The sequence below is a fragment of the Musa acuminata genome, chromosome BXJ1-9 (assembly GCF_036884655.1).
Source record: "Musa acuminata AAA Group cultivar baxijiao chromosome BXJ1-9, Cavendish_Baxijiao_AAA, whole genome shotgun sequence".
In the NCBI taxonomy this organism is placed as follows: Eukaryota; Viridiplantae; Streptophyta; class Magnoliopsida; order Zingiberales; family Musaceae; genus Musa; species Musa acuminata.
The window spans coordinates 8,470,856-8,485,911 of NC_088335.1; the positions used below are offsets into that span (position 1 = coordinate 8,470,856).

At 39.2% G+C, this 15,056-nt stretch overlaps 2 protein-coding genes across 6 annotated transcripts; both read right to left on the minus strand.

Moving 5' to 3' along the window:
- Window positions 1-115: 115 nt before the first annotated feature.
- On the minus strand, window positions 116-5,177 carry LOC103997747 (ubiquitin-conjugating enzyme E2 5A). Of its 3 annotated transcripts, XM_065082774.1 has the most exons (5): window positions 4,917-4,978; window positions 4,758-4,814; window positions 2,682-3,221; window positions 1,193-1,416; window positions 116-586 (listed from the first exon to the last, which is right to left on the minus strand). In XM_065082774.1, the coding sequence occupies exons 4-5, from the start codon at window positions 1,406-1,408 to the stop codon at window positions 356-358; spliced, it is 447 nt and encodes a 148-aa protein (XP_064938846.1). In that variant the 5' UTR covers window positions 1,409-1,416; window positions 2,682-3,221; window positions 4,758-4,814; window positions 4,917-4,978; the 3' UTR covers window positions 116-355. The 3 variants fall into 3 exon arrangements, with proteins under 3 accessions (XP_064938846.1, XP_018674120.2, XP_009417335.2); XM_018818575.2 differs by lacking the exon at window positions 2,682-3,221 and having other exon boundaries at window positions 4,917-5,177; XM_009419060.3 differs by lacking the exons at window positions 116-586; window positions 1,193-1,416; window positions 2,682-3,221 and adding an exon at window positions 3,303-3,865 and having other exon boundaries at window positions 4,917-5,175.
- Window positions 5,178-5,823: 646 nt separating this feature from the next.
- On the minus strand, window positions 5,824-14,835 carry LOC135583250 (uncharacterized). 3 transcript variants are annotated; one of them, XM_065082773.1, is made up of 11 exons: window positions 14,667-14,835; window positions 14,370-14,548; window positions 12,682-13,974; window positions 12,255-12,339; window positions 11,043-11,154; window positions 9,138-9,250; window positions 8,169-8,266; window positions 7,257-7,333; window positions 7,040-7,114; window positions 6,857-6,919; window positions 5,824-6,145 (listed from the first exon to the last, which is right to left on the minus strand). In XM_065082773.1, the coding sequence occupies exons 3-11, from the start codon at window positions 13,906-13,908 to the stop codon at window positions 6,010-6,012; spliced, it is 1,986 nt and encodes a 661-aa protein (XP_064938845.1). In that variant the 5' UTR covers window positions 13,909-13,974; window positions 14,370-14,548; window positions 14,667-14,835; the 3' UTR covers window positions 5,824-6,009. The 3 variants fall into 3 exon arrangements, with proteins under 3 accessions (XP_064938845.1, XP_064938843.1, XP_064938844.1); XM_065082771.1 differs by lacking the exon at window positions 14,370-14,548; XM_065082772.1 differs by lacking the exon at window positions 14,370-14,548 and having other exon boundaries at window positions 14,609-14,835.
- Between the last annotated feature and the right edge of the window lie 221 nt (window positions 14,836-15,056).

Consider the following 15,056-nt stretch of genomic DNA (forward strand, 5'->3'; position numbering starts at 1 on the left):
TTATTTATATTTATATTAAGACGCGCATTACCCATCTAAAACATGTTTATTCTTAATTAGGTTTTATAAGGTGATTAGTCTGTAAGTAAAACAACCAATCAAATACCAACAAATCTAAAACAAAATAATTAATGATATGATATTTCTAATAAAAAATTGTGAGAGTATGTCAAATATTATTAGACCTTAAACCACACATCATATCGAACCGATCCTTCTCCAAGAGATTAGATTCGATACAGAGAAATCTTGGTCTTTAATCATCTACAACAACAATACATAAACTTGGATTACTCCAGTGATAATTAGCATAGACTTCTCCTTCCTTTCTCTTTGGCACTGAGCTCGCCACCGGTCAACCCATGGCATGCTTTTGAGTCCATGATCTTGCCATCTCTTCGTAGCGAGGCCTCTGGTTCTTGTACAGGTGCGCGATCTCTGGGACGAGAGGGTCGTCCGGGTTTGGGTCTGTGAGCAGAGAGGAGATGGAGAGGAGCACCTTCGATATGGTCAGGGCTGGACTCCACTGATCCTTCAGGATGTCGAGGCAGATGCTGCCATTTGAATTGATGTTCGGATGGTAAACCTGCAAGTTTTCGAGCAAATCAAACACATTTGATGAGATTTCCTTCTCACCAATATATGATGACTTGAAGGCACGGTTCAAAGTTCAAACAACATACATCCATTAAATTCCTAGAATAAAGAAACTATTCACTGAACCAAGCAAAATGGAAATCATGACTCGAAAACATATTTAATCGCGTCTTCTAAAAGAAATAGTAGAGTTTAAGCATCGACTCTTGCATTCATGTACATGCCATGATCATAGTGGAATGCTTTGCTTCTTATATTTCGGAGTCAGAATGGCCACCATGATGAAAAGATGATGCTACTTGAGAGGGAGAGCAAAGACAAGACGACTCGATCAGTTCGGAGGAATAGCTCAATGAAACAGTAATACACACACAACCACCAAGAAATCCTGAATTCTTCTTCATGGCATTCTACATATTCACATGCAGTCCCTTCTGGGAAATCATAACTTACTGTTACATCTAAGAAACAAATTTTGGAGATCAATTATTTTTTTGTGAATGATCAATAATTAAAGTAAAACTCCTTGAGACAACTTTGTGACATATATAGTGGAAGAGAAATAACAAAAGGAGAAGCTGTTGGACCCTCTCACCTTGGTCTGAAAGTTGACCATGGGAGGCTTAAATGGATAGTCGGGAGGGAAATGAATGGTAACAAAGAAAACTCCCCCGGCATAGGGACTGTCCGAAGGACCCATTATTGTGGCTTGCCAGTGAAACAGGTCTTCTCCCACAGGTCCGGCACTGCATGATGCCGGAGGATCCCTTTGCAGATCCTGAAGCTCTTTTTGGATCCGTCTGCTAGCCATAGAAGCTCCTGCACCAACACAAAAGAGGCTTACATATCAAGAAATGCAACCGGAGAAAAGGAAGGAAAAAATAACAAGATATGTGCAAGTCCAAGTCCAACCACCAAGTAACCATAAACAACTAGAATAAGCTACATCAGAGTGCACAAATGAAGCTAAATCATGAGGCGATTCGCTAGCATCTGACCTCAATGGATTCTTCATTGATACACAAAGGCAAGAGATTGAATACAAAGAGAAATTAGTGAGCTCATGATGGTATCAAACTCTCTAAATTAAGACAATGGCCAAGACACTATTCTGCATCAATAACAAGATGCAGGATCAGAAAGATGTTTAATATATGGCTTTGGGATGACCATCGTAAACTTCGGTCATCTAATAGCACAAAAACAATGCAACAATCTCATAAGACAAGCAAACTTATGAATAAAACAGCTCATTAAACAGGACTTAGAGTTCTTGAAGACTCTGATCTGAATTTAATTCCATGCTTTGATAATGAGAAGACAGGTTCAGCCAAAACATTACCTCTCTATCAACAATTGAGCCAAATTAGTTTCCTATGAACACAAGGAATCCAATCTAATCTCCATAAAAACTGAAGGCATTCTTTTTTTTCTTTTTTGCCTACTTTCCAGAAAGAAAAGCATGTTGTTAATAAATGGCTGCTTAAACAATCACAATTGGAAGATTTCACAGATGGAATGAGAAAAAGCAAACCAAGTACTATTTTAGAGATGAACTATTGCTTTGTATGAATCGACAAGCCGCATAAATACAGGGACTTTCTTGTAGCCCAAACACCAAAATGAATATATGTTGCGTATTTAAGCTCACTTCTCATAATACAATCCATCATATATGTAATTTTCTTGTTCAAAAAACAGAAAAAAAAAGGCCCACATCTAATACTTGCATGAAGACATAACCTGAACTCCAATAGCAGCTAAACTTTCTAACAAGATCTACAGACACTATAGATTGAATCAATGAAAGTCTACTAATTTTGTATATATATATATATATACAAAAGCATGAATCAGAATGCGAGAACCAAAACCTAGAAATCAATCAAAGACCGATGCATAACTATGTCAAAACAACCAAAGCAATCAGCTTTTCGCTTCCCGGAGACGAATTCAAAGTTTAAGAGCAATAATGACTCGAAAAATCGAATAAAAAAGGAAAAAGGAGTGGCACCGCATGAAAGATCAGAACCAGAAAGCTTCCGAACTAATCGAGGAAGACAAGGCGAAAAGGATTCACTTACAGGTTAGAGGAATTGATGGTAGATGAGCTGCGAGACCGGATTGGAACGAGAACCAGCTCCTCAAGGGAGAGAGATGACGGACGAACAGGGGGAAGAACTAGGAGGACAGCATCGGGTATCAGCTCGGCGGTGGAAACATCGAGGGACGGAACGGTGGATCTCATCCGTCTCGGTCGAGGCAGCGGACACGGTTACAGCCCAATCGCAGGCGCTGGGCGTCACATTTGGCTTGTGGGGACGGGGACTGCTTTCCCGTCCCATCCCCATCTTATCCCCCCCATCGCACTTCTGAGCACATCCTGTCGAGGGGATTGGAGGTTGGATATCTTGTGGAAGTGAAACTTCGAATGGAGTAGAAAAGACGAAGAAGAATCTATGCTTAGATACGACTGAAGACTCGGGAAGTCCTTCCATCTGCATCAAGACAAAAATCTTTAGCTCCTTCTTTCGCAGACACTTCCCGGTTGATCCTCCAACCCAACTTCATCAGATGATGTTGTGTTCTTGCTTCTTGGACTCGGGGATGACAGCAGTCAACCTCTACAACAAGAAAAAAGATCGTCTTTCAACCAGGATCGGAAGAGGCCTTGCGCGCTCGCCCACTCTTTAAGAGTTCAAGTATGATATCAATCACAATTTCTTGAAGTTGAAGACATACGACATATGGACAAACACAAAGTTACAATCTCGGATACTCCACCGATGTTAAGATGAAGAACAAGAATACATTTTGTGTCACCAAGAACCCAATTTCCCCAAGCAATTTTACCAAGTAAACTCATCTGCGATCCTGCAACTTTCAGAGGTCAGCTGCTTCTACCTTCAAGAAAGCAGACACTTCAGAACGACTCCACACGCAAGGAAGATGACGGACATGAGGCTCTGCCGATTCATGTAGCCAGAACTTGCATCTTCCTGCGACTGCGGTGCACTAGCAGGACACACAAGTCCTATCTTGTCGTCCCGGCACTCACTGGAAAACAGGCCAGGAGGATACTTCCCATAGAGGTTGATGTAGCTGAACATGTTCGTTGCACAGTTGTTCGTCAGATCATTCAATTCTGCGGCGTATGGGCATGCGAGTTCCTTGAAAGCTCCACAGCAGAGGTCGACAGGGTAGAGGGGACCCTTGCACTGGCTTGTGATGATTGTGTAGTTCAGGAACTCAAAGCTCAGAGGGCAATCTACAAAGTTTCTTAAGATGAGCACAGCTGCAATTCCACTATTAGGCCAATCGGAGAACTATAGAACAACAGAAACAAGCTACGAGATTTTACTCTCCATTTCAATGAGAATTCCATTCTACAATGTTCCAATACAATCAGTGTCGCACATGTATCACAAGCTTGTGATCATGTTCCGATAGGCAAGGTTTCTTTCGAAATGATATTACCTATGGGCTTCTTCCTGGAAAAAGAACAAAAGGGATAGGCCGATGGTTTCAGGATGTCCATTCTTTGACTCATTCATGCTCGCACTGGTCAACATTCTGAAATGTTCAGCAGCCTTTGTCGACATCCACCGATAGCTTTTATTAGATTATCTTTTACATCCCTTTGCCATTAAGTCTATCAATCATAGTAAGTCTACATCGACTTCACAGATATTGTTATTTAATTTCATATTTTAATATCGAAATATCTTGATTTTTATGCTTACAGAATCAAAATCTTTATGTATACAACGTGATAAGGACACAAATGAAAACCATCAAGAATTCTAGCGTTAGTCTTTTATGTTTGAATTCTTTTTCGGTATCGCTCCTCGGGATCATATGGTCATCCCCATCTCTATATTAACACAATTCAACAGGCCTAATGAGTTCGATTCGATCCTGCTCCTCAAAAATGGATTCGACTGATCTAGCAAAATAGAAAGAAATCCAGACAAAATAATCCGATAATTGAAGCCTACGACATCTCGTAAGACCAATCACCGGCTCGTTACCTCCTTCGACGTTTCTCCTAAATTACGTTATGGCAGTTGCTCACGCCACGGCCAAAGCCCAGATATCGGAAGAGAGAGAACTACAAATTATAGACGAAAAAGAGGAGAGGAAAAGAAAGCAGATCTTACTCGTCGGTGTCTGCAGCAAGCTCCGCCCTCCGGATCCACGAGGCACCAGCACATCATCTAAACCGAAACACCCGAGCGTGTTTTCAGCACGAGAAGAACCCCAAGAAAAAAAATTCAAACTTTTGCTGCAAAATCCAAACTTTATGGATGGATCAGTACCTGATATGAAGCTCGAAGCAGTCGCCAACCCAGCAAACGCCACCAAAATAAGTGCCATCATGGAAAGCTTTGGATCCAAATCCATCTCGATGCGTCTCTCCTAGCCTCCTCCAATCTAGAGAGAGAGAGAGGGAGATAGAGATGCGAATTAGTAAGAAGAGGGCGGTCACGAAGTCGGGGCTCGGCGACCGCGTCTGCGTCTGCGTCTGCGTCTGCGTCTGCGTCAACTCGGGGCTCGGTGGGAGGGAAGTGGTTCACGAGCTTCGGCCCAGCCATCGTCTGACGGTTATCGGGAAGGTCTATCTTCGTGGGGCCCGCATCGCTGACCAGTGGCACGGGAGGTTCCTTCCTACCTGGCGTCAGCCGGGACAGGTGATGACGCTAATCTACGTTCGGCGCCTGTGTACTAACTAACTTGAAGAGGCTTTGACGGTCTTGATCGTTCAAAGAGAGAAGGGGTCCAGTGATCGAACGGCGCTATCTTGAGGCCAAGTTCATGAACGACCCGCATAGTGGGACCCATCCCAAGCTGGATCTCTCCGCAAGACGCTTGACGGCGTGTTGCGTAGGAAGACCGGCAGAATGACGGCAACATCCCTCAAGCATAAAGCCTTTATTTTTTTGTCTTTTGTCCCTTTAATTTTAAGAAACATCCGCATACGTACATACGCACGTATACATGCATACATACATTATATATATATATAAATGTGTGTGTATATATCATTAATCTCCATTAGCTAGCTATCATTTGATCATTGATAATCAAAAAGATCATTAGGCTAAAACACCTGAGAAAAATAATAATACACAGACCCTTAAGTGACTATAATGATTAAAAGGAACTTAATATGCAACCTTCCAGTAGAATCTTACTGCAGCAAAGTCACATCAATGGCGATCACACTAGGCAAACAAACCACAGTTGCATTTCCACGAGAAACAAAAATAGTTCTGGTATCCTTTTTATCCATCCAACAACCGCACCTCAAACCGGTGTTTCCCTGACATGTTAACAGATACACATTTGGCACAGTAGATACAAAAAATTTGGGATACTCCGAGTAAAAACCTTCAGATACACTTGCGGGCTTCAGTTTCTGTATTCAATCATTTCGGGGCAATAGCGTTTTGAAAGCACTTCCACTTGCTCGATAAAAGGCTTCTCCTTGAATCCACCAATGTGTCGTGTCATTTGACCCCATCGTTTTCGGCAAATTTCTGCTGATCTGAAGAACAAAATAGAAGATATAGCTAACTTCCTAAACAAGATGTCTGATAAAATAATTTGGTGGGCAGCAAGGAGTGTAGCTCAGACTGAGGTTCTGAATCTAGCTGGTTATTGGAGTGGCTGAATATAAGTGACATGTACAACAGAAAATCGTTTAACCAGGTTAAGATGCCAAATTTGATGGACAAAGGAATCAGAAACAGGAAGCAATCTAGCATCACGGAGATAACCCATTTCTAAAATCACAACATGTTGTAACTAAAGATAACCCATTTCTTTAAGCAACTAGGCAAGAAATACAGCTCTTAGAACGGTCAGACAACCAAACATGTGCTGCTTGTCATATGGGAGGAGCATTATCTTCTCCCAAATAAAATTTTGAACAATATATCTAGCTTAGGCAATCTTTGATGCAAAATGAATCCAAATAGATTTCTGTGAAGGAGTATAGTCACTCAGAAGAAATTTTCTTCAACTCAGTCCAATTACAAGGGTTGAAACCGGCTGAAAGATAAGTTTGTACCTAAATTATATCAGGAATCCTGACCCATGGAAACTACTTATTAACCACAAAGGTTTCAGTTTTATTTTAGGTTCCACATTGAGGAATTGTATAACAGTTTGTGTAATATAAGATGAATTTATAAGATTTTAAGAATATACTCTTACGATGATCCATGTCCAACAAAATATAATGAATCACACATACCTGTGCTCAAGAAGATTGTCCCAGTCAACATCTTCTAGACAGCATGCATCGACTTTAAGAAGCCTGAAATCCATGTTGACAACCATGTAAATGCATTTAGACAACCTTACAAGGATTCATACAAAATGTTATTCTTTACAGAAAGGAAAAAAAGACATGATAAACAAAAGATGACAGTCTTACGCATCCAATAACAGATAGTCATCTGAGTCAGACCATAGACCTTGATTGACCAAAGGTGATGTTAGTTGTTGATACCTGAAAGAGCAGGACAACAATATATATAAATGGAAGAAAAATAAGCAACCAATATCTCGGATGATACAGAAAAATTTTGGTCAATATGGTTCCAAAAATAAATGAATCTTACAGTACAAATTAAAAAAAAAAAACCACTTACCACTTCTCACAGCAAGCAGCATCATATCGAGTAGACAGCTTCTGACTGATTGCTTCCCAAGAGATATTGTCCCTCAGCTACCAAAAGCACATACAGATCATGAAGACAAAAATAAAAATAGTGACGTAAATGAATATAAGTAACAAAATTAAAAAAAAAAACAATGTGTAACCCTCTAGTACAAGCAAGATAACTAAGTATCAATGAAACAAGCAACAACAGTAATATGGACAAGCAATAAAAGCCAACCAGTCATGCTTATACTAGTGAAGTAAACAACTATAAGCCAAGGTAAGCAATACCGAATAATACCGTCCGGTACGGGCGGTACGTACTGGTCCGACGATATACCGGTACACGGACCGCCCGCTACCAGACGGAACAAATAATAATAATAAAACAATATATATATATATATATATATATATATATTAGAAAAAGGCTCGGCGACGTCGCCGAGGCGCTTATATATATATATATATATATATATATATATATATATATATATATATATATATATATATATATATATATATATATATATATATATATATATATATATATATATATATATATATATATATATATATAATTTAAATAAACGAGGCGACGTCACCCCACGTGGGGAAGGAAAAGGCGACGTCGCCGAGGCGATGCGACGTCGGCTTTTAAATAAATAAATATATATATATATATATATAATATATACCGAACGGTATACCGCTCAGTATACCGTTCTGTACCGTACCGAGCGAACGTTGAAACGCCGGTACGGTACGATATTTCGAACCTTGCAATAAGCAACTCGATAAAAGAGAAACAACACAACCATCTTATACTAGTGCAAGCAAGACGACTAAGTCTCAATGAAGCAAGCAACAACAGTAATATGGACAAGCAATAAGAGCCAACCATGCCATGCTTAGTCTTTTTTTCCTCGAAGGCTTTCATCCGCAGATCCAAGTTCACTAAATCAAATAAAGTCTGATACTCATCCTGAGACCAGGTCCCTGTGCCAACAAGAGAAACAATAGAATTAAACAGATGGATAAAAAATGAAATGCTAACTGAATGAACAACCAAATATAAGCCAAATTCACTCCATCCTGGAAGCTGTACAGGTAATTATTAGCAAAACACTAAACATGTTCAGATCACACCTTAAAATGCTAGAACAATCTGAACCTTAATTGCAATGCATATCCTCACCACATATATCAGGATTTAGCTTGATAAAGTTACATTTAGCAGGGCACCGAAAATGAATGAGAAACTTCAATTTTGTAACCAAAAATGGACTTGAAAGCAGGGAAAATAGTGGAATAAAATCTTCAAGTAAAAAGCTATATTTGTCTCTTTCGATATTTAACAAATTGTCATATCTACATACACTTAGACATGCTTTACTTAATAAAAGAGCTAGCAATCTGTCATATTCATGTAACCATAGCCTGCACCTTAAGCAAAAGAAACGAGCTTTAGCAGTCTACAAGCCACTAACCTTTAAAACTAGGCCAATAACAAATATAAGAAAAATATTTCTAGTGGTTATTAGGGAATGACAACATGGGAGTCCAAGTGATCATTGGTTTAAGCAAGTCAAATACTATCTCAAATTATGATGAATTCTCAGATACAAATGTATCTATATAACATAAACACGACACTAGCATTAATTTGTCTTATAGCAAACGTTTTTAGTTATTGTAATCTAGTAAGGGTCACCTATATGCACGAAAAACTCATTACCAAAACTTTCAATTCTGAGGAGATTGAACTGTGGAGAAACAACAGACTAAATAACTGTCAGAAAATATTATATAATATTATACCCCGTCAGAACAGCTACTATCAAGAAATCAATAATAACAGAAATCATACCTCTTCTAAAATTAGGTGATTTTATCCTCCGCCAACAATCTTTAAGATGTATCCTATGTTTCCTGAGTTGGGCTGCTAGAGTTTTCCAGTCTGCTCCATGTTTTGCATGGAACCTATATGCACATGTTACCAATGGTAAATAGCAATCTGCAATGTAATAGAGTGATGTCTTCACTATAATAAGAAAAAATTATGAAAACAAAAAACTTCATATCATGCAAGCTGTCAAGTGTCAGTATTTTTAAAATTTAATTTTTGATGCCCAAAACTTGGTCAGCTGTAGAATGACCCAAGTGGATCTGGCTTTGCTTTCACACACACAATTTTATACCAAAATACCAACAAACAGCTAAAACTGATAGATTGATTTATGTCTAGGAGAAATAAGATCATTTGCAAAACAGGGCGTCGAGCTATATATTTGGACCACATGTTGGGTCAGTTCAAGAATGATCCATATATCCCAAAAAAGCTGCTTTATTTGCCATCAAACAAGTGTCCTAAAAGCTATGCAAGAAAGCATAAATAACAAAGGGAACAAGGATAATACAATACAAGATAAACTTCTATAAACAGTTCTTCCTTAATGACAATCTCTTGTGGTTGATTTTTTCTGCATTTAGAACTGGTATGATATGGATGGCATGAACCGGTATGCAGATCGCCTCCATTTCAGATGCTCCGAACTAACCAATAAAAAAAAAGAAAAAATAACTATTTCACATGTATAGGGTTCCCATTCGCGAGCCCTCTTCCCATCATCTATTTCAGGTATGCTTCCTCCTCTTCTCTTTCTCCTCCGCTTCCTCCACCACTTCCTCCTCATCCTTCTTCCTCCTCTTCCTCCACGAGAATCTGTTCCTTCCTCTTCTCCTTGTTCTTCTTCCTCTTTGAGTCTTCAATATGTAATGGGGTACCATGTGTCGAAACACCGGTACCGACCGGTATGTATCGATTTGGCCAAGGACCAATACGTCAGTACAAGACGACAAACCTTGCTCTGAATCAAATAATTTGCATTTGATATTTAAGTGCACTGCATAGTATAGTATTTATAAGTAGACAACCTTCCTTGAATCCTGTAATTTTTGATGCATTTGAGTTGCAACAAAAACATATTTCCTTACCCCCTAATGACAAAATAATTTGGTTTGATATAAATTCTTAGAATCAAGCTTATATGAAAAGCATGGCATCCCTTCTCCAAAATAAGTATTAAATATTCATTAATTAAAAATGAGAAACTTAAACTTCAAGTGGAAATTTATAGTTTTCCAAATATTGTTTATATAAAGTTTTACTGAACAAATCTAACTAGTTTTATCTCATGGGCCTAAGATGCTCATCAACACTAAAAGGTGAAGTCAAATTTGACCGACAGAAAATAACATGCTTTCTTGCATTGCTCGATGACTACTGCCTGGTTGCAGCTTTGCATGGTCCAAAAAAGTGCAGGATTTTGTCCAGCATACATGCACATAGGCAAATTAGCAATTAAATGATTAAGATATTTTAACAATGACAACTTTTTTTCAAGTATTTTAATAAATAAATCATATTTTCTTATAGAAACTTCAAAGTTCAATAGATTTGTCATTTATGTTGTTCTGGTAAAGAAATTGTGCTTTAAATCAAGCATGGTTGTTGTCTGTTGAATATCTTATATGTTTATTACATTGAAATATTTAGGCTCAGCACTTAAATATTTAGGAAGTTAATTAGATAGTTTATTTTATGTGCAAGTACCATTTCTGATTCCTAGATAACCAGTAGAAGCCAAATATGACTTATGTAGCGTATATAAAGATATTCAGGGACAAATATCTCAAACCACATTAAGCACCATAACTAGAACAAACAGGAAAGTAGAATTCCAACTCTGAGCCATGAGGGGGTTTGGGTTACCTCCGAAGGATATCATATTCCTCAGGATCCCACTTACGCTTCTCACTCCTTTCTAGTAGAACATGAGCTCGATAATATACAGCAACATAAGGCCGACGAGGCAAACAAGCACCTGTGGAGAAGAATGGATGACAAGTAATCCTCAGGATAATCTAAGGACAATGAGATTGGATGACTGAAGATATTCTAAGCAACTCATAACTTTAAAACTAGCCTAGCTGACAGGAATAGATGCATTTACCTTAATATTCCGAAAACATGTTACAGTACTAACAATAACATAAAAGCAATTTGTTATTACAAGGAAAATTAATGTAAGGAGGCCGCTAAGTGCTTCAAGGTGATACAACAAATATAAAGAAGAAAAAGGAGAAGCTCAGCTAAAAGATTAAGAATTAGCCAAAATCAGATAAAAATTTGTTTCATAACTTAAATAATTACAGCACAACCATGATTGAACATTACAATTAAAGAGGCAACCTACTGCCAGAATCAGGTTATATTTTTTAAAGATCTGCTGTAAATTTAAAATGTTTAGAACTTACATATTCTGTTAGAAAGTTCAAAAACCATACCTTAAAAGATATATATTATGCTAGAAGTGCAACAACTATATTGCAAAAGATACAAATTTTGTCAGAAGTGCAACAAAAAATATATAGAATACACTTGTCAATAATCGATTCGTAAAATAAAATATACTAGAAAGGCTCAATGCAAATTACTGCAACTGGTCACTGCATGACTGTGCAAAGAAACTAAAGTAATGAAGATCCCTTGACCCTAGTGGCCATCATTACCTACTTGGAAGTGAAAGAAGCTGACCTAATGCAGTTACATATTCATCCCAGTTCCCAAAAAACGAGGCAGCATATGCTGCAACAATCACATGCTGCTCTACAGCTACCAAAAAATTGTATACACTTAAAGTAGTCAAATTATGATTCGCTCGGTTAACTTTTATTAGCTCAACAAGCTGGTCTTTCCAAGACTCAAAAAAGCTCTGCAAATAGTAAACTCTTGATCCATTATTTTTAGCCAAATGGACTAGATAGTGCAATTTGCTCAAAGCCTCAGTCATACATAGGTAAACATTAAGAAAACTAAAATTAGGGGGGCAAAATAAAGGAGAAAATAGAGAAGAACTCGAATATCCTCTGTTAAACGTGATAAGTAAATAAGCAATATCAGGATCAGTAAATGAATGCCTACCGATTTCCTTCCAACAACTTTTTATTTCTGGGTAATTTTTACAGTTGAGAATCATATGCTTGCCCTCCTCTCCCAACTGATGTGCCTGAAAGATAAAGAAACATTATGACACAGTCCAGGGGATCAAAATGAACTAACAACAGTAATACATCATCCGACAGCAATGAAGAAAATGAAATAAGTTATAAGAAGCATCTTCAACAATTTAATTAATTCATACGGAGAACGTAAGAGAAAACATTGCAGGAATATCTATTGGGAGCCTAAAAGATCCTTATAAAGTTAGCTCTTTGTCAATGAAAATACGGCAGTTTGACAGAAATTCATGACAAGATTTTGTGGCAACAATAGCATTCCCAATAGCAAGACTGCAAGACAATGCCCGTACAATTTCTGAACCTTCAATTAGAAATGCAAGTAGACTAACCAGTATATACTCATCTATTGCTTCCTTAATCTTTTTGTCTTCCTCTGGAGTAAAACGTTTGCCTTGGATTAAAGGTTCTTCAGTATTTTCATTGTTCATGTTCTCATTCCCAGCAGGAAACACCTCAACTTCACTTGAAAAACTCACTTTCTTTTTATTTTTCTTTAGTGCAGATGTATCAGAACCATCTTTGGTGCGCTTGCCTTTGTTTTTTGTATCAGAAGCCTCAAAGTCATCAGAGCCTTTCTTCTTTTTCTTCGTGCTAGATATCTCTCCATTTCCTTCAGGTTTGGCAGCAGGAGATTTTTTCTCTGTCTTCTTGTCCACCAAATTTACTTCATTTTTGGAAGGTCCTTTGGCTGTTTGGTCATCTCCTTTTTTATCCTTCTTTTCCTTGTTCTTCTTTCTTTTCTTGCCAATTGCTGTTGCATGAGATGCCATTTCACTAATGCCATCTTCTGCAGCCTTGTTGTCTTCGATGCTCAATGACTGCTTAACTTCCTTCCCCGTCTCATAGCTACCATTTTCAAATTCAGGGTTATCAAATGCCTTCTCCCTCTTCGTCCTCTTTTTATAACCTGAAGTTTGAACTTCTTCATGGTCTTTCCTCCTCTCCTCCATTTCATCCCTTGACCCAACCTTACACCTGCCAAAACCAAGATTATTTTCTAAACTTGCATCTGCAGCATTTCCAGCGGTCTTGTTTTCGTCTGTACCAAGAGCACTTGCTGTAGACATTCTGTCCTTCTTTCTCACCTTCACCTCTGCATGTACAGACAACCTTGCTCCTACATCATCTCCCTGGTTCCTCTTCCTCTTCCTGCTTTCCTCCCCTTTTTGTGCCTCATCTTCTTGGACATGATTAACCCTCTTATCACATTCTTCATCACCATTCCCGTTCTTCTTTCTTTTATTCTTCTTCTTCTTCTTGTTGCCATCCTCTTTTGAATCCAATTCTAACTCTGCCTCTATCCTCCCATGTTCTTGAACCTTGTCATCAGGATTTTTTTTATTTTTCTCAAGATCCTTACTTTTCTTCTTCTTATGCTTCTTTGAAGCTCCTTTAGCTTCCTCCAAGGCTGCACTCACATCACAGTCATCGAAACCCTGTTCCACTTTATCACCGCTCTCACCATCCATCCTCTTGTCTTTCCGCTTTTTCTTCCTATCCTTCTTATCTTTCTTGTTCTCAAGTTTGTTGCTTTCCTCTTTTCCTTCGTCTTGCATGATTAAGTGGAGTGACCTTTTTCTCTTCTAAATTATTCCTCTTAAGTTGGCGTACGTCAAGCAAATCTGAAACCACAAAAGCAAATCCAACGAATAATATATCAGAAGCGAGAGCGAAAAAGAGGGAAAGCAAGTGGTCGGGGAGGTGGCTGCCGATAGAGAGGGAGAATACCGACAGAAAAGAATGGGGAGGGAGGGGGTGGCAGGTGACTGCCGGGAGAAAGCGAGACGGCGACAGCGGGAGGTGGCTGCCAGGCAAGGAGGGGGGGAGGAAGACCAAGCAAGAAAGGAGGGGCGGGGCTGCACCGCCAGGAGGAGACAGAAAGATAGCGAGCGAGGGGAGAGAGCTAACGGATAGGAAGGTACCACCGTCCGCGAGAGAGGGGGCACCACCGGGGCAATAAAGGGTCGGACTAGGAGTAAATTAGGGTTTTTAACTAGGAATCACGTCGGTAGGGTACCTGCAAATTTATCCCTGTCCTTTCTCAATCCAGTGATTTTGCACAACACAAGCGCTCCCCGAGGGAAAGGAATGCCTAAATTTTTGGTCAGAGTCTCGTCGTCGCAGGACGAACTAACGCTTACACTAAGAGAGGAACGGGACCAAACCGGCATCGGCTGGGCAAGAAAGCCCTACGCCCTTACCATAACAAAGAACACAGAATAATACGATAAGCTTAGGATTAAATGGTGGCCGTACCAAACAACAGCTAGGGTTTACGATGCAAAGAGTTAGGAGTCAGAGGGACTCGTACGACCTCCGTCAGGTGGCGATGACGACCGCCTTGCGCGGTGCCACGCTCCGCCCGCTTCCGGATCTCGCTGCCAACGGAGGAGGTGGGCGATCCCTGTCGCTAGCCGAAGGTGTGGTTCTCGTCCGCGGCCAAGCGGCTCAGGGCAGAGGTGTCACGCGGTTGAGAAAGTGACGAACAGCTGCATCAGGTGATGGGTTAATATTGACCTCTGATCCGACCCGTTTTTAGATCCGACTACGTGCCCGAATCCGCTTCAAATCCAGTCCGAAATATTTTTTTTCTTCTTACCGTAAATTTCAATTCTGGTTAATCAATAACATATATCAATTTTGACGGGAGTAGACTTCTAGAAAATATTGTAATGATGATTTTTATATATAAATTTTAAAATAC